The sequence below is a fragment of the Coffea arabica genome, chromosome 7c, assembly GCF_036785885.1.
Source record: "Coffea arabica cultivar ET-39 chromosome 7c, Coffea Arabica ET-39 HiFi, whole genome shotgun sequence".
NCBI classification, from domain to species: Eukaryota; Viridiplantae; Streptophyta; class Magnoliopsida; order Gentianales; family Rubiaceae; genus Coffea; species Coffea arabica.
In genome coordinates this window covers 20,617,038-20,636,662 of record NC_092322.1, presented here as the reverse complement: position 1 = coordinate 20,636,662, position 19,625 = coordinate 20,617,038, and the positions used below count along the sequence as shown (strand labels likewise).

The 19,625-nt window shown below is 34.8% G+C and overlaps 1 protein-coding gene across 2 annotated transcripts; it reads right to left on the bottom strand.

Moving 5' to 3' along the window:
• Window positions 1–5,027: 5,027 nt before the first annotated feature.
• On the bottom strand, window positions 5,028–18,801 carry LOC113699161 (MACPF domain-containing protein At4g24290-like). 2 transcript variants are annotated; one of them, XM_027219302.2, is made up of 7 exons: window positions 18,367–18,801; window positions 17,542–17,780; window positions 15,704–15,905; window positions 14,805–14,873; window positions 12,128–12,317; window positions 7,639–7,805; window positions 5,028–5,987 (listed from the first exon to the last, which is right to left on the bottom strand). In XM_027219302.2, exons 1-7 carry the CDS (start codon window positions 18,640–18,642, stop codon window positions 5,304–5,306), a joined length of 1,827 nt encoding a protein of 608 aa, XP_027075103.1. In that variant the 5' UTR covers window positions 18,643–18,801; the 3' UTR covers window positions 5,028–5,303. The 2 variants fall into 2 exon arrangements, with proteins under 2 accessions (XP_027075103.1, XP_027075104.1); XM_027219303.2 differs by having other exon boundaries at window positions 12,128–12,314.
• Between the last annotated feature and the right edge of the window lie 824 nt (window positions 18,802–19,625).

Sequence of the window (19,625 nt, the reverse complement as noted above, 5' to 3'; positions counted from 1 at the left end):
GCTTCGCAAATGTCTCTGAAAGTCTTGCAAGATGTAAAATGAGATCGTCACAAGCCTAGACATTGGAATTTGGTTTCTACTTGACACTTCGAAAAATTATAAATAGATCCCCATTTAACAATAAATGTAGCGATCTTTCTTCTATGTTAACTTATTCATGAATTCAAAATCAGGGCTTTTTTTTATATATACAAATAAGTTGTTCTCGATCTTTTCATATCAAGAATAAAAATATTTAAAATTGACTAAGAATCACCTCTGGAATTTGAAAATTGTGAACTAAATTCAATTTTTAATTACACTATCTATGATCAATATCTTTGAAAGGTTTCTTGTGAAAGTCGTAGTGGTCCAAATGGAAACTAACCAACATAAAAACCATTTTTTGTATGACTTTTCTAATTCAAGATGCAGCCCACTTTTGTAAATCTGGTTTAAGTTAGAAATCCTTCTCATTTTTGCATTAAGAACCATTTTTTGTATGACTTTTCTAATTCAAGATGCAGCCCACTTTTGTAAATCTGGTTTAAGTTAGAGATCCTTCTCATTTTTGCATTTAGGTAACGCGATTTAAATGTATTAAAGTAGGGATTTGCAAATGATTCCGACGTCAAATTAGTGATGGCTTGTTGTGCCCCAAAAAGCCAAACACAGTGAAATTTTGATTTCAACACATTCTTCTTGATCCTTATGAAAATTTGATAGTTGTTTATTATGATGATTCAGAAAAATATGACATGGCCCTAAGAATTTTTAAGATAAAATAGTATGGAATCTGTCACACAACTCCACTAACTAGCAAAATATTAAGCAGTAGCTTTCTTTTAACTTAAAGAGTATCTATGCAAAACTTATGATGAAGGCCTCAACAGTGACATCAAATTGCAGCAAAATATAAAACCCTAATTCGAAATTATTGGCATTTACATCATCTAAATAGCACACATTAAGGGAAATTACAATCACTATATCAGGTCAAACTCAAACTGCCAGTGATCATCATTCAAGACTTAAGTCCTGAAAAATGATATTCCTGTTTTGTCATGTATGCAAGTGCGATTAAGGAAAGTTACATATCCTAGCACAACGGTGGACATAACACTGATTGGCGGCAATGACTCATTCCGCCATGCACAACCATTTATAAACTCAGCATCCCTACTGCTGATAAGTCCAATAAACAAATAATCTCTTGCTAAAGTAATAGGTTGCGAACTAGTGTGTTTAGAGCTCTTGCTTGCTCGACTAAATGAGGTATTGTTAGTATGTATGTCTTGATCAATAAACTTCTAGGGTTTTTGTGTACTTTTACTATTGATCAATTTGATTGCTTGTATTTTGTAATTTGGATGATAAAGTCCAAAAAATTAAACTAAATCAATAAAATAATTGATATGATGACGATATTGTTGGATTTATTTAGGGTTTATACTTAGCTATTATGCTACTTCTTTACAAATGAAGTATCAATAAGACATGATATTGTTAATAGGGATACACTAGCACATATCATGGCTCTTCTTTATAAATGAAGCAATAGATCTCATTTACTATAATGTGTGGAGACATATAAACTAGTATGTGATCGTTGATAGAATGATCAAAATTACTAGATTGATTTGCATAAACAATTCAGATGGATAATTATTTTATCTTGTCGATAAATTATTCTCTATATGACAGAATGTAATTGATTTTTATATTTGTGTAATTGTTCTCTATGTGATAGAGTCAATAAATTATTCTCTATGTGACAGTGTAATTGTTTGCACAAACAATTCAAATGATTATAATAGTATATTGAGACATTTCCAATCAATATTGAAATATAGTAACAATTGCTTAATCTTAAAGTAAGTCCACAAGGTAATGTATGTAAATTCCTATGGCTAATGAACAACTCTTACTGCATTGCCTAGGGATAGCCACGGTTTAGGTTTAAACTGGAACCAAACTGGAATCAAAAGAAATTTTGGAAACTAGATTTGAAACCATAACCATTACTAAAGGAAAACTTGAACGAAAAATAGAACTGGCTACTTAGATTCGGTTCAAGCTATTTATAAAAAAAAAAATTGCTATCTAGATCTATTTGACCATTTTAAAATTCAATATCAATAATCAGCATCTAACACCAGCAGCGCCAATTCTCCAACAGCCCGTTGTCTCTTCCTATTAGTAAGTTTAGACCCCATAACTAATTTAAGTCTACAACCAATCTAATCTAATGAATCATAATATTTTTTCATAAAATTTGCATCATTTTTAAAAAAAATTTTTCTTGAACATGATAGTGCAATAATGTTCTTATTTTTTTTCTACATTCATTATTAGATTTGCTTAAAATCAATTTTATAACAAGTGTTTAAGCATAATTAAAAGAACTGGAACTATAATTGGAAGAAATCGGAACTGTAATTGAAATAAAATTGGAACTAAAATTGGATCGAAATTGGGGTTTTAAGATGCTTATAAGGGCAAGTTCAAATCCCATCTTTTAGTAGGATTGGAATCGTTGGTTTTTAAACTAGAACCGGCAATTTTGGAACCATGACCATGTCTACCGTTGCCTGCGCATATGAAGAGTTTACCATTTTTCGGTCATCTACTTTTCTTTCATCCTTGCATGTTCACATAAATATGAGATGCATTTTTGGCATCTAATACCCGAGGGTTAGCTTCGGAATTAGAAAAACTAGATTCAAGCACAAATACTTCTGAAACAGAAACTTTAATAAGTTTCTTCTCCTTTAAACGTTTAACAATCCTATGAAATTATAGAATAACATCGAAACAAACTTTCAAATTTTTCTATGGTGTAGAGTTGTACGAATGACTTAGGGTACATTGCTTGATCGATACCTTAATTCTTCATGTAGTCACAGTTTCTACCAAATTTATAACAGTAAATAATTTATATTCGTAGCATCCCTACCCCATAAGCTAATACCACTTATATTTGCATTTTAATTTTATTCAATGATATCTACCATTTCAATGTACACTATAAATTTTATATGAGCTTGCTCGCATTTTTAAAATATATGTTGAATGCCATTTTTATTAGGGATAATTTCACAAACCTCCCTTGAGATTTTTAACAATTACATAGAGCTCCTCTTAGGTTTTAAAAATTACATATACCTCCCCTACGTTTAATGTTTAGTAACAATGTAGATTCAACAAGATAGATTTTCTTACAAAAATCCTAAATTGCCCTTTTGTACAAAACTAAGAAAGAAAAATATAGTATACTCAATCATTTTTTTCATACTTTGCATAAATCAACAAGTCTAATCTCTAATAATCATTCAAACATAAATTTTAAAACCAAATAGCCATCTAAAAAATTTCAAATTGCATATACAGTATCAAACTTGTCACGCAGAAAAAAAGGAAAAAAGAAAAAAAATACACACACAAACCCCATTGACAACTGGTTGTACCCCAAAATTAAATGTCAATGCTCAAATACCTTTTCAATACAAGTTAGTCTGACCTAGAACTGCCATTATAAACCTCTTATGGCTTTAAAAATATTAATATCTCAAAAGTAGAGAATAAATTCTATCTCCATAATAAAATCATAATAAAAAATTTCTAATCCAATGAAAGAAATCATTATGTAATTATTGACATTTTATAAAAGATTTTCTTGACAACAAACAAAATATGACAAATTCTACATCTATAGTTCTTCTAATTTCATCAATTTCATTATTTATTTTTGTATCACTGTGAGTCTCTTTGTTTTCTCTTAATTTGACACATAATCTGTTCTTTCTGTTGATTTGGTAATTTCAATTTGCTAATATCTATAAAATTGAAAATAATAAAAAGAGGTTTTATTAATTAGAAAAGAGAGAAGCGAAAATAGATAAAAGACAGAAAAATAGATTTTTTTTGGGTTTTGTAAATTTATTGTCTTAAATTTAAAATTGTCTACCAAGTGGAGGGCATTATAGGTATTTTACTATGCCAAAAGAGGTAAGTGTAATTTTTTAAACCTAAAGGGAACTGAGTGAAATTGTCAAAAACCTCAAGGGAGGTTTCTGAAATTATCCCTTTTTATTACTCAAATAAAAAAATTCTGGCACAATTGTCACTCATACGTCGAATGCAGACATTCCATCCACTCTCACATATATTTTTGAGGGAATTACTTTTGTATATATGGCAATCATCAAGTTATTCAACCATTTGGAATGAACATCTTTATCTCTATTCTATATTCATTATTCTTTAAGGGATTTTCAATTATCAAAAACTCACTATTTCATTACCTAGGCTAATAATTTATCTCGATTTCTTCGCAGTTTCGTAATTCATTGCCCGTTTATTTCCCCTCATATGACTTGTATCAATTTTACAAAGAAACAAAGCTTCCTCCACTTCACTCCTCTCCTGACTTTATCGATTTTGCCATCTCTTCACCATTTTTTCCAAATTAACTGGTGGTTTTAACTTTTGATCTCCATAACTACAAAGACACCATCTTATCACCAGTGTTGCGCTTTTGGCTTTCTTTGATACAGCATACTCTGTCTTACCATCGGTGTGAAAAACACACTCCAAAATTTGCTTATGCATTTGGGGCCTGTATTTTTGTTTCCTCTGTTGCTATAAAAACATTCTCTTGAACTTGTGTCCGTGAATAAATAAAGTCTAGCAAATACTTCCCAAAATTTTAGTTCACGGTTGACTCTGATTTTATTAAACCTAGCAAGAGCTAGAAGAACAATTAGCCACATATTTATTTATACATTAGAAGCTTGCACATCCAGTTTTATTAGTAGAAATTATGACAACTGAAAAAGAAAAAACTAATATTTGTTCTTCAGATTTCTAGAAAGACCCGACCTGTGGATTTTCCATATTATGCAAGGAGATGATTCAGTGATCTCAAGATTGTAGGAAACAAGAAACAAGATTTGGAACTCCACTGAATGAGAATTCCCGCCCTCCTCTCCACCCTTTTTCGGGCAATATGAAATTACATGGGGACAGGAAAACTGTGTAAACAAGTATTTTCGTCCTATAATAAGATGCATATTTACCTGTTCTCCATTTCCTATTTCCGAACAAGTAACTGTTTCAGTTAAATTCTTCCAACATCAAGAATTATGTACATAATTTTATGCTAGAACACAAGAAGTGCAGCAATTTGCCTGATACCATTCAAACCATACAAGAACTCTCAAAAACTCCTCGCTAAATATAAGAAAAATCTGTGACTTCAATCATGAAATGACATCCCTCTTTTGCCTCGCAATATTACTGCTTCAGCTGTTTGGTCCACAAAATTATCCATGAAATGGCTCCTCTTCATCCGGCAAGATGGCAGCCAGAAGAGAGTACTTCACACGAAGAGATATCTTGCCATTATCAACCACAAGCCTCGCTCCAGAAACAACCCAGTATCCAGGTGAATCCTGTGGTCCTCTTGTCATTTCCTTTGTGTCAACATATCTCAAGAGTTTACGGGTTTGTGCTGGCATTGGGGGGCCTTCAGGATACAGTGCTGAGTTGATGTTTACATCAGATGGATTTGGTGGAGGTTTCTGACTAGTTGAAAAGCGAGTGCTAATCAATGTTGAGATAATTCCAGACTTTTGGCCCAGCACTGTGGAACCATCCCACTCAGGTTTCTTGACAACCATGGCGCCAATGACCTTTGAAAAATGAAGGCGCAGAAAAAGAACATTTTTCATACCAGATTCTTTGACTTCAAATTCAGCACCAGTAACAATGGCAAGGTCCTCATCAGATTCAACAGGAGCACTGCATACGTGTGAGAAGCTCTTCCACTGGACTTTCTCATAATACCTGTGGTCATATGAGTTACCTGCATTGTGATTTGAATTATTCTGAAGCTGAAAGCTCTCGGGTAAAGAGGAAAGGTGCTGCAAATGAATTGCTAGGCAATCGCTTCTTTTCCCTTCTAAATACAGTCGAAGTCCGGTCACAGGCTTATTGCCCACATCAACCTATTAAAAGTAATTGCACCAACTAAATAAATAATCACATCGTTAAACAATTATTCAACATATCTGAGTTGCAAAAAGACTAGACACAATAAATGAACCCGTTAAAGAGAGCATATTTGTCATCCAAAGACTTTCCTATTGACAACCTTTCTTTTTTCACTAAGATTTATGGTGAGAAGGGCAGCATTACACTCAAAGTTGTGCTAAAGCAGCATGGCTATCTCAGAGAACAGGAGAAATCAGATGAAATCCATCTAAAATTACATTAGGAAGGCAAGTCAAGAAAGCAATCAAGGTGAAAGTAAAATCATTATTTGATGCGTTAATCTCACTTATCTTTTGACAATACTTGTAATAAACATGCGAAACCAAGTGATTATCCATAAGAACAAAAAAAGGGACAAGCGAATTCAGCCAGCCACAATTTGTATGCCTTAATATTTAGGGTCAGAAGTATCACTGCCTTGATATGTAGGGTCAGAAGTATCACACTCACATGGTTCATTTATTGAACTCTTAAACCTCCACCAATACAACATATTAGCAACAGGCACATGATAAAAAGGCCCACAAAGAAAGTCCAGGTAATCTGGTGAAGAGAAAAGATTTAAAGATGCATAGTTTATCAACTTATGTGGAAATTGCACTAAGTACATCCTGTTGTATTAAATAAACATTTCCAAATACACTGGTTCCAGAAGGATATTGTTTCTCAGTTTATGTGGGAAATAAATGTGCTCAATACCTCCAATTGCATGTTATAAGTACTTCCATTTACATTTTGCTGCAAGAAGAATACTGTTTCTCAACTATTTTGGGAAACACTTGTGCTAAATACCTGTCATTGTGTGGCAAGCATAAAGGAACTAAAACAAACCCACCCAGTAGAAAATAATACTGGAGAGAACTTCTGTGAAACATAGATTATTTCAAGACACAATCAGGAATCCTACACCTTTCTACCCTTAAGCAAAACTAAGAAAAAGAAAATAAAGTATCAAAACCAAAAGTTTCAGATACATCAAGTTGAAGTCACTAATGAAGTAGCTGCAGCCAGCAGACTGACCTTCATAACAGATTTCAAGTTTGAGGTCACTACTTTAGATAAAGCAAGACATGTTATTCGCTTCAACATCACCATCAGTGAAATACTTAATATCTCTAGGTATGTCAGACCACTTCAAAACTCCTTTCCACTAACTCTTGCTATATAGCACTTCTCAGCTCCTTCCCACCAACCCTTACTATGTAGCACTACTTCCCAACCCTCATTCAACCAACTCTATGTGCTCTTTCTCATTCTTTCCTTTCCCTTTATTTACTAGTTCATTCCCTTAGGTCCATATAAATGCAAAGCTTATGATATATATACATATATATATATATATATATATATTCTGATAAGTCTAAACTAGAGTCCTAATTTGAACAAACAAGCGATTCAGAAAAATCATTATTTTCTGCAGGATTTACTACCAGATCAGAGTTTCAAAAGGCAGATTACAGGAATTCTAAACATCACAACTATGAAACCTGCTGAAATACTTGTTTCAAGGTTAAGGAACTGAAACAGATAACTGTTTAAAGTCCTTTGTCAATGCAAAGATGCCAACAAAAAGTTTAAGCGCACTCGATTTTATGAGACTGTTACCGGGTTTGTATTAACATATAGCTTTGGACCCATTAAGCTGAACTGCAAAGATGCACCGCTCTGCTGCTTTCTGTCAGGACCTAGGGGAAGTTCACCAAATACTGGTGCCCATTGCCGAGGAAGTTGAAACTCCAAAAACTGATATAGTTCTTCAATTGGTGGTTTATCTGCATCCCCAAGACTTGAGATTAATATTTCCAGGTTGAAGAAAAATACCATTTATATATTATGATTGCTGTAACATAGTTAAACACATTAATGAAGGCACAATGAGATGAGATCTTTAAAGCATCTCATACTGCTCACTAGTGTGGACCACATATTAATGTCGAATACATGCCAAGCTCATCAACTCAGAAAGTGAAATTGCCAATTATCAAATTTATATGTTTAATTTTGCTTACAAAAAAAATTTATATGTTTAATTTCAACTTATGCTTTTTCTTTCATCTTTCTAAAGTTAAGCCCACAATGCTAGGAGAATATCGTAATTTGACAGTTCCAATTCTAGTAAATATGCCTAACATGGCTTTTGCATAATTAAATTATACTTCATTCAAGTTGTTGCTTGCTCATATCAAGCTCATCCTTTGTCCAACCATGTGGACCATCTATCCACCCTCGGAGTTGTTACATAACAGTGATCTGCAGAAGCAGTTCAGCAAAATTTTCTCTGCATCTATTTAGTGTTTCACTTATTGGCTCATTTATGAGTGAGATAACATCATACATGGTAATAGCAGTAAAATAAAATGGTTTCTCTAACTCTCAATCCAAGTTTCACATCTGGTACTAAATAAAGATGATGCGACTAAGAAAATGTTCACCAATAAGGAACCTGGAAAGAGTCTAAGGCAACACGCTGAAAGATGGACATAAGAATGTTGACCATACGCACATAGAGGAATCAGAAAACTTGGCTTTGATATTTAAAAGGTGAAAAAGAGGACAATGGCAGCTACATAACCTTGGATAGATGATTGTAAATAATCATGACACTGGAACTCTATGTAGACCAAGCTGCAATACAAGCTAGGACTATCACAAATGTTCAAGCTAATGAAACTGTTTCCTAACGGAAGAGCTCTTATATCCCAACTATAGATACAATAAGCTGTGATATTTTGTATAGCATGTGTAGGCATTCAATCAAACAGAGGAAAAGTATTGCTGACAAAAAATTTGCTGCTAAATCCCCTGCCTAAATATCATGACATGATCCTCTAAGAGAACTAAGAAGTTCATAGAACTCTTCAAAAATTTCTGCTTCGAGTGAGGACACATACAGAAGTCCAGAATTTTTATTAGAGTAATTTTTCTCTGAGAGGTTGTGTTACATAATGTATGTACTTCACTTAACCAATGACGACTTCTAGTTTCTGAGTAATGGATTAATAGTTATAAGATGGAACCACATGGCATATGGTAAAATCATTTAGTAGCAAGTGGACCAGACAGTTAAACATTTAAAGAACCTTCCTGATTTTGGTCAAAGTTTAAAAGTAAATACAGTTTACTTTCTTTACAACTTTTGAGTCAAATGTGCATGTTGTTCTTTCTGATTCTTTTCCTTAGAAGTTTCTTCTTAGTTTTCTAAATCTAGTATCCACAGAATGGCTGCTAGGAATTGAATTAAATCTTAAAGTTATGCTTTTCATTTACATTTATCACAGATTATGGAACATATCCCACTTCATTTTCCATGATATATGCAAACCTCTTGTCCTTCTGGCAACTATAATTATAGGCCTAATGTCAAACAAATTAGCAAAAGCAAAACATTCTTGCACAAAATAATATATGAAAGGCAGTAAAAATAACAACAAAAAAGTGAGGTTCGACATTCAAAAAACAGGCTTGATTCCAAAATATTATCGAAAAATTCTCTGAGAAACTTATAATTAGTTGAGTAAATAGATTGACCAGTAAGACGCAAGTCCCTAGGAACTGTGACTATATACATCTTGTGTATTTATGGTCAAATTATGGATATAATAGGGAGGGTAACACTGAAAGTTCTCACACTAGCACAAGAATGAGGAGGGTTTATGGAGTGAGGTCCCAGGATGTGATAGTTCAAATAGTGAAGGGCACCAAATATTCAATCAATCAGAGAGAGAGAGCACCTAATGATGTTATTACATTTCTCTCCATAAATGAGGAATAAGTCTTTAAGATGACAGTTAAATTGACTTTAAATCAGAGAATCAAGTACTTCTGATTATGAAACTTAGAAAAGACCACTTGATGGAGGAGAAGACAGGAAAAACTTGCCTACTAGCACAGCAGAGGAATGAGAAGATATTGGGGCTGTGACCGCTACCAGTGAACAGTAGGGGGGAAAGTGGAGAAGAAGAGGATTTAGGGTATGATGAGGAAGAAGAAAATTAATGACTAAACAAAAGACTCAATTCTTTCTTGATCATTGATCAATCTACATGTAATATAAGCTGTAACAAGAGTACCTATAAGCTATAAGCTACCCTAAAAACAGAATCATATTCATAATCCCAATTCCTATTCACAAGCAAAATTAGTTGAAGAAGTTTCCTGGGACTTTTCTACAACACCAACTCCAGTTAGATTCTAATACAATCAAAATAACCTCGTAACACTCAACAACTCAATTACTGAAAATTTTGTGTGAACACTAAAAAGGCTAAAATACCCTTAAGACCTAAAATTCTAGAAAGCAGTAAAACTCAAGAGGATATAGTTCCTACTGTGTTGACACTTAAACAAGGACTCTTAATTTACGTATTCCAACTGCCAAATAAACAGTTAATGGTCCAGGGATGCCTCAATGAAGCTGGAGAAAAATCGTGAAAAGTCTTCAACTTTAGATTCCGCGAGCTCTTTTTTGACTGCATCACAAATTCCTGTCTAGCTTGCCCTAAACACCTGGCTTGGAATAGGAGAAATGTTGTCAATGGCAGCAAGTACAGATAGCATTCACTTCTTCCTCAGTAAGGCCACACCTTTTACTCAATTTGCTAATCTATGTATTCTCAACCTTTCCCAGAGTAAAGCGATACCAAGAGTAGGTCACTTGTCAAAGAAGTTGAAAGATTTCTAGGCTCTCCCACAGTGGACCCTAAGATGATATGACAGTGTGAGGGAGTCAAGTGAGAAGCATAATGCGTGAATATGTGATTCAAGTCATGCTGGAATGGTTCCAAATGCTCTCAAAAAGTTTCCAAATCGACAACTACATAGTAGAAACAAGTACAACAACGATATCCATATCCAAGTGGTGAGCAGCATTACCCCCAAACAAATTTCAATAGCTCATAGCATCAACATACTGGAACCAGTTTGAAATGGAGAGTTTGATACTGAAGTTGGTTTACAATATCAGAATCGTAGATAACCACCTCAGCAAATACAACTAAAACTAGGAAATTAAACGTCTAAGATGTTAAATACGTGGATAAAAAGACATTCCAACTATAGAGATTCTTGCACCATCTCCAGATTGATTGCAGCCGTGATGGCCAACAACTTGGCATTTGTACATTTAAATTCACCAAAAGAGCGGACAAAAATGAATGAATTTATTTATCTGAGTAATCCCACTAACTAATCTGGTCCACTAGCTTGGAAAACTGATTGGAAGTCTGTCAAGTAATGGGTGAAAGAAAAGCCAAAATTACATGACATAAAACCGATGATTGAATGACTACTGTCAACCTATGTAACATGCCAATCTTCAAAGCTTGTCTCATTGTATAAGACAAGTGCAGGCTACATGTACCAATCCCCAAACCCATCTAATATGCCAATCCTCAAAAACTGTCTTTAACAATGAACAAATCCTAGCATGATAGATGTACAAGCGCAGATTGCCTAACAGTAGGCTATTATACAACTCAAATTAGTTATCCCACAGACTCGAGAGCACCATTGTGAGATTTTCTAAAGGGGAAAGATTCGATGGAGACCCAATAATTAAGCTCTAGAAAGCAACTTCCATTAGCTTCACAACACATTATTGCCGGATTTCTTTTCAGGATAGCACAACTCAGGAGATATACTTTGTCTAGTGAAAAAGAATGGCTTTATCATTCCAATTTATTGGATATACCAAGAAGCGAAGACAAGTAAACAAATGTTGATTTGATGAGATTTTACATACCCACAGAGCTCATTGATTTTCCAAAGATATCATGGTATGTAGAAATGGTACAAAACATGTTATGAAATGTAAAACAAACACATCTGTCTGTCTCCGGAAAGGATGATCCTTACTTTGGAACCTCTCAATTCTATTGTAACAAAAAACACTAAGTCAGAGCTACAGTGCACTTTCATGAATGCATAGGCATATCATTCACAATAAACTAATAAATAACCGAGTCAGCCACTTGGTAATGGATGTCAATTCTACTCAGAACAACTAAAATGGGCCAAAGCAATTAAGTTACCACCAAAATAATTAAAAAATAGTATTCCACAGAGTTTGCGTAATATGGTTGAAGACAGAGCTTACAGCGTAGGTAAAGGTTGATAGCATGGCTCAAAAATCCACTTCCATCAATTCCACTCAGCAATGATGAGATTGGTATGAAGGACATCAAAATCACATCAGGTTCAAGCTGGACACTTTGACACCACTTACTATGGGACAAGTTCCTGCTACTGCTCCCACCCCTCCTTCTACAGAAGAATGTAATATCCTGCTTTAGAAATGAATAAACCCATCAAGTTCATCGATCTCTTTGCTTCCAAATATCATCACCTTCAACTTGAGTGTTTAATGTTTTGTTTGCTACTAAAAAGAAAGAATACAGAATTTCCAGTTGGTTTATACAATATATAACAGGTCTTTAGCCTTAATTTCGGAATTTTATCCAAATTGTTCAAAGTGATATAATCATGAAATTGATGTCAATACAAGTAATATGGTATATGCTTGAAGAGCAAATTCAAAGCCATGGTCTAGAAAAACACAAAATATCTGTAATCAAAGACTGGAATATTTATTCATCCTAATTTATTTGCATTTTTTAGAGCACAGCTGTTTTGATTTAATTTTAATCACGCTGAAAACAATAACTTGTTATTAGTTGAAAACACTTATCTCTTGCTTGTTTTGGGAGACAATAAAGAGAAAATCAGGCCATTCAGCATTTTAGTTTCTATCTAAACCAGGTAAGACAATTTATTTAAATTTTACTGCAGGGTGATTAATTCTGAAACTCACGTTTGATGTCAATTTGCTATCTTGATTTCCATTGACCTTTATTACATCCAAAACTTTTATGCCCCATATATTCAAAAGTTCACACTACTCAGCTCAGCATGTTAGATTGCTGTCTGCTATGTACTAAACACATAACACAAGGAAGAAACAAATAAATTTTCAATTTTAGCAGAATCCACCTCCTAAGGGCATTTAAACAAAAAGGTTGTGCTAGGCATGCTTTCTTCTTTCGGTTGTTATGCAAATGAAGATTATCTACTGCTGACAGACTGAGAAGCTGGGAATGATGAAGCTGAGGATTGTGTAATACATTGTTCAGGCATTAACTCCACAAATGGTACAATCTTTACATGTTTTGCTGCAGTGTGGCATAGAATACTTGGACTGTTCTTTATTTATAGATTCGTCGAGGCTTGGCCTTTTGGATTGTCCTGGTTAAGCCATCACTTTGACCGCAAATCATTTGTATGATAAGGAAAGAAACTGTCTCTTGCTGCTATTTTGCATGGTATTTGGAGGTCAAGGAATGGTACTGTGTTCAGAAATTGTATTCCATCTGTAGTATTTGCTACTAATCATATTGTGAAGGAAATTAGGTGTACTGTGGCTGTATGGCAGGAACTTGGAGCTTACTGAATGAAACTTTAGCGTAGACATTTTCTCAGCTGTTGCAACTTTGTTATTGGGACAATTGGTTCCTGTTTGATGTATTCCTTGCATAAAGAAGGCTCCTCCATGAGACTTTGTAAATGAGTAGTATTTTGAAGAATAAAAATAAATTTTCCTGCACCATAAAAGAAGGGTTTCCTCTTGCCCTGTTCTTTTAACAGGCTTGAAGGTGGTCTTATCAACTTCCACTTTAGATTCACCTATTCTAAGTCAGGCATAAGAAGGAAAATGAAAAAGTTCAATTCCATGGTGCTTAATGCAATTGACATCTCAATAGGTAAGTCATCAAAAAGACTATGCCAAGTTAGGACACAATACAATACTTTAAGGGCCAAATTTTGAACCTCCTTGTCATCAGCTACAAAAAATCAAGAGATATGTCTGAATATTATTCAAGTGGTACTTTTTAAATTACTTTGGGAAAATAAAAGCAGTTCTAAAGTCAATATTAAAAATAGTACTTGAAGATTGAATCTCCTTCTTATTGATAGCAAAGGGCCTTCTAATTAGCTTGCTTAACGCGGCAAGATCTCAGATCAGATCTACGGGATTTCCTGCTTACCCGCTATCCTTAAAATCAGACTAGCAGTAGAAAAGAATGGGAAGCTAGGATGGTATCGGCTGCAGCATAAGAAGCTACGTCACTGCAGTTCAGTTAGAGACAAAGGCCTCTGCACAGCCTATGTCTTTGATTTTTATGCCTATGTTGCCCTTCTTCCACCCGAAACTAGCTTAGATTTTGCTGACTCAGATGAGTTTTACTGTTTGGAAGCACTTGCAAGAAATTGTCGCATTTCAACAAAATATATAGGACAAATTCTCATATTTCACAATTTCTACATTCAGCGGTGACACCAGAATATTGATTGAGCTACTTCCTCATTCTCTCTCATTGCAATACTTTCATATCCGACAATTTTGAAGCAGCATATTGAAATTATTTTTTCTGGAACTTTTACCATGCATTTTTTCCCATCCATTGGTGCTTAAGGAGATATAAGATATGCTTTTAGTTTGCTTAATCTTCAGCTTGAAAAGGACTTACACTATTATTCTCCCCTTGACATTACCGAATAAATGCCTAAACAAATGTTAACAAAAACCATAGATTGTTTTCTATCTTTAATAGTTCAGGTATCACATTACTAGCCCAGAAAATCAAGGGAACAAAGCAGAAATAGTATTCCATGATTCTAATTTGAAGATATAGTACTAAAAATATTTGTTACGAGGAATCAAAATGCCGCTCTTACATGAGAATTTTTATTCAGCAAGATATATAGAGCATAAGTACCTCATTCTGGGAATAAATGCTCCCTGTAGTGGTATCCATGAAGGTCTGACCACTGTCATTGCCATCCAGCTGAAATAGAAATTAGAAAAGAGACGTGCTTAAGAATTCAAAGCCCACAATAGTGAACACCTACTGACACATGACTGGATGTTGATGCCATGACAGGGATGATGAAAGAAAGAACAAATAGTAAATCATCAGGACTGACATGAAAGAATCAAGTATGCACTTATTAGGAATGGAGAAACATAAATGCAATTTTGTCACAGTAATTTTGACCATAATCAGATGAGTTCTGCATTATGCTGCTACCTATACCATTCAAGAACTGAAAATGGATTTAGATGCTTGAGCTTTAATCGTATGAAACATTGCTGGCTCTTAGATCAGGATTAAAGCTTAACTCTCTCTATGCTCCCCCACATTTTGATGACAGCATCTTTCCATTCCCAAACACTAACAACATTACTATCTTAAAAAGGAATCACAGCACCATTCTCAATACTCAGAAATGAAATGCAAGAGAGACTCTAGAGTCTTGAGTCCTTATCTACAAGCGAGGTCATTTCCCTATTCCCAAGGCAAGTCTTCGTGTGCGGACGCAATATAGTGTAACTCCATTGCTAAGTTTGTCTATTCTTAGGTTTGTGACTTTCCTTTAGTGTGTCTGTATTAAGAACCGCCAAGAGCTACATGCTGGATAATATCTCATGCTGAACACAGACGTTGTCTGGACAAACAATTGCACATCCAGTAACAAGATGTTTATTGACAAACCCAATATCAGCTGGTCAATAAGCATCAGATCTCACCTACATACATGGATAGATACAGTTTAGAAAACCTAGAAAGGCACACTGAAAGATGTGCCTTACAGGACAATAAGCTTTAGAACTCACCATTTCCCTGATATAAACTTTATCATTGTGGGTGCTTGAAGGTCTACTTGCATCAGTAAACCTCTTGTCTGCAACATCCTTCAATTTTTTCTGAATGTCAGCAGGCTGAAGTGGTGATGAGTATTGCTGATTTACATACACGACATCCTTTCCCCCCATCTTCACACCAACAATCACATGGGTTCCGTATTTCTCGATAAACCTAAGTTTCTCCAAGTTAGCACAGACTGGACATAACCTTAAACTGATTCCAATTTTATGAGGTAAAGTTTGACTCTGTGAAAATCACAGATGCTGCTCAGCTCATCCATAAAGATATATTTATAAAAACAAAATGAAAAAGCAAATCTGAGGAACATATTTCCAAACATTGGAAAACAAAGAAAATCAAAAGAAATTCATCCATAGCACTAAACAACAACTAGAAAGAACTACACAAGTTATCAACTACTTGTAGATGTTGGACTAGAATCGTATATTATCTTTATCATGCCTAGGTGATGACACCTATAAACAACAGTAGTTAAGTAGTATGACAGCTCATGAGAACTATAAGTAGACATCTTGTAGCATTCCACAGGAAAACCTCCTGTTGCGGAAGTGAGATATATTCCTACTGGTGATATTATGGTAAGGAATTAAGCATCTGCTTTTCAAATCCTCTGTCAGATAAAGTTTGGCTTCACACATTTTTTGTTACACTCTTTGGACTGAATGCAAGAACTTTGAAGCTCAAATCCTCTGCTTCAAGTAGCACTTGATTGAACTAACATAACTCTATACTTAAACTCCTTTCATTAACAATGGTTGAACATTCTCCAAGATGTGCCAACTAAGTTTTGCATTCTGTAACCAACAACTGCAGGTCCACAATCTTCAGTGGAATGACAGTCTTTACTAAGTTAAATCTCTCTGCTGCAACGGACCTTAAATTTACTGAAACAACCATTTCAAAACATTAGTCTATAGTTTCAAACCCAGCACAGTCGTATAACTCAGCCAGGTTTAAAACACCAGAATAATGGGATGATTAAAAGATTTGTAATGCAAAAGGTAGAAGCAGATAACTTCTAGATTAAACATCTTTACATAAAGATTATTGCCTGCAAAGCTATGCACATGGAAACAAACTGGAAATGCACAGGTTACTGCCTGCAAAGATATGCACACATAACCAAATAAGAAATATATGCTGCTGGATCCTGGGGACAAACGGTTTAAGAAATAAAATACATTTCCTCAAATTTTAAGATAACATTTTCTTGTAATTGTATATAAACGTTGTGCTGTCACTCTCTCTGTGGGTGCCACCAGAAAAACTAAATAAACCCGTAAACACAAAAAAACATATAAGGAGGCTGCAAATGTCTGGTTACAGTTGAAATTTGGAAACATGTAGTTTTGTGGTGAAACACATGCAACAGTAGGTACAAAGACATAAAAGATGAGATTGTATACAAATAAATGACAAAGTTTCAACTAATTTGGTTGGTCACAGTGCAATATTGTCATTGCTGGGACACCAAAAACAGAATCCCAGAAAAGACTCTGTGAAAAAACATCTTTATGAAGAACCACAACAAACTACCACAGAAGATGGCTGGTTCTAATAATCATGACAAATCAACAAATAGATTTAAATATGGTTTGTCCTACTAAATAAGCCAAAATCAACAAACAGAGCTACAAGTTAAAGAAACTTGACCGCATAAGCAAGCAGCCAAAGTTATAAAGCCTTGAGGAAATCACATGTTGAGGACCAAATTGAAAATACCGAATGGAAAGCAAAGAAAATAAATAATTTAAGAATCTGACTTCCAAGCAACCAGTCTACTCACCTTGCCAATGCAGCCGGATCCCATGACGAGGGGACAGCTTGTTTAACATGATCGCTTAGCATTACTTGGGATTTCTCTAATGCAATGCTGTAGAGGGTGATGAAGACACCATCAAAAGCAAGGGCTTTTGTGTAGGCAGCGTCTTTCTGCCAGCAACCCGTAAATTCAAAGGCAGCATTGAAGTGTCCTGTTGGGATTTTACCACTAAGAGCTACATCTTGGTTGAATTGTTCTGACATCTGGAAGGTGAAAAGGATAAAAATTGCAGAAAAATAAGAAATTATGAAAAGAAATGCTAAAATGTTTTGGCGCATGAACTTCACCAAGAGAACAATACAGCTAATGCAAAGAAAGCGGGACTCTGCCTATAGCTCTGGCAGCCCTCACTCCTTGAACAAGAGTTTTTTGCAGCTGAACCATAGACAGCCATACCTCCAAAAGAATCAATCAGTTGACACTTTTCTATTCTAACTGAGGAACTATTGCTCAATATAGACTCCTGACTCTAACTACATGCTTAAGTTTTCCACCCTTTTCATTCCCTGTGTTCTACAAAGTTCGCATTCAATGGATGTAACTGAACCAAAAAAACCTTCTTACTTGAAAATGCTTCTTACTTGAAAATGCATAATATTTTTCCAACACAGGCTCTTATATCAATACATATGCATGTGTAACAATCAAAACTGAAAATTTTCAGACAACGGAAGCTTCAAACAAGAACAAAACAACAAAAGAACATAACTGATACAAACTTACGGTAACAATTCAGAGAATTCCACCGATTGAAGGACAAATTCAACTCACATAAATACAACAGCATACCTGCTGAAAAGACAGAACATCAGAGCCAAACCGTAATCGCTCTCCTTTATCACACTTGATCGACTTAGGAACATTCTGGACCAAAATTCCACCGGGAACCGCAATATCTCTGACCTGATCATCATCAACGGCGATCAATCGTGACTGCAGCTTCTTGCAATACTTCAACCTAAGGTCCACCGCCATGTCATAACCCAACCCTATACACTCTATGGCCGCCTCCGCTGCCGCTCTCAGCCTCAAAGCCGTCTCCTTACTACCCGAATTCGCCGCCATAGCTGAAAATTCCGAACTCCGAATCCCAAATTCCAACTCTTTTCTCGGTTTCCAAACCTTTCGATCAATCAAAACCTGCAGCGGCGGCCTGCGGCAGCAGCATTATTTGTAGGCCAATAAAGCTAAAGAAAAGAAGAGAAGAGAAGAGGAGAAGAAGGAATGAAATTATGCAAAATGAAGACTGAGTATTCTGATTATTGTTTTTTAGTTGTGGAATTAGTTCAATATAATGATGATTAGTCGCTGATTAGAAATAAAAAATGGATAAAAGAACAAGTCGTCGGATGCTTTGTTTTGTTTAATAGTAAATAATGGGGCGGTTGGCCTGGTTTGAAAAACTCAAAAAGGGTAGTGATGGATTCTTCAGCATTGATGGGCTGATTCCAGACTACCAGTATAGAGTACAGAAGACGGCTTTACTGACGGCGTCAAGTAATTGACTGGGGGCGTTTGACCACCGACCCAGTCAAAGTTGAACCCGTTAATTTGGGTTTACACCCGTCAATTTTCACTTTAGCCTCCAAATTTCAAAATGAAACACTTTAATTTTTTAATTATAAAATTTGTCTTACTTTAGGGATTGAAGTATAAAAGATTTTACACTTTACGAATAAAAGTGGGATAAATTTTATTTGAATGGGATAAATTTAATATGTTATAGATTAAGGGAAAGTACCTCGTTTTAAAGTTTAGGGATTAAAGTGAAAATTCAAATATAGTTAGATGGTGCAAAATGAAATTATCCCTTTTTACTATACTAAGTGCTTTAGATTTCAATAGTAATAACAACAATAACAACAATAGATAATAATAATAATGACAATGGTAAATGATTATCTACTATATAAAGCCCAATCATTTTATACTTTATTTTGTACTCTTACTTAAAAAAGGTTAAATGATCTTGAATATTTTAACTGCACTATGCAATTATTCTCACAATTACTTAAAATCTTATTCGAGCTTTTACAATTGGTCTATAG

Bases quoted from the DNA above. Each gene is read 5' to 3' on its own strand.
- LOC113699161 (XM_027219302.2), bottom strand. From the start codon at position 18,642: ATGGCGGCGAATTCGGGTAGTAAGGAGACGGCTTTGAGGCTGAGAGCG. The intron at 14,874-15,703 runs GTGAGTTCTAAA...TTTCTATTTCAG, and splicing joins AAGTTTATATCAGGGAAATG to CTGGATGGCAATGACAGTGG. The intron at 12,318-14,804 runs GTACTTATGCTC...TCATTTCTAAAG, and splicing joins GCATTTATTCCCAGAATGAG to CAGGATATTACATTCTTCTG.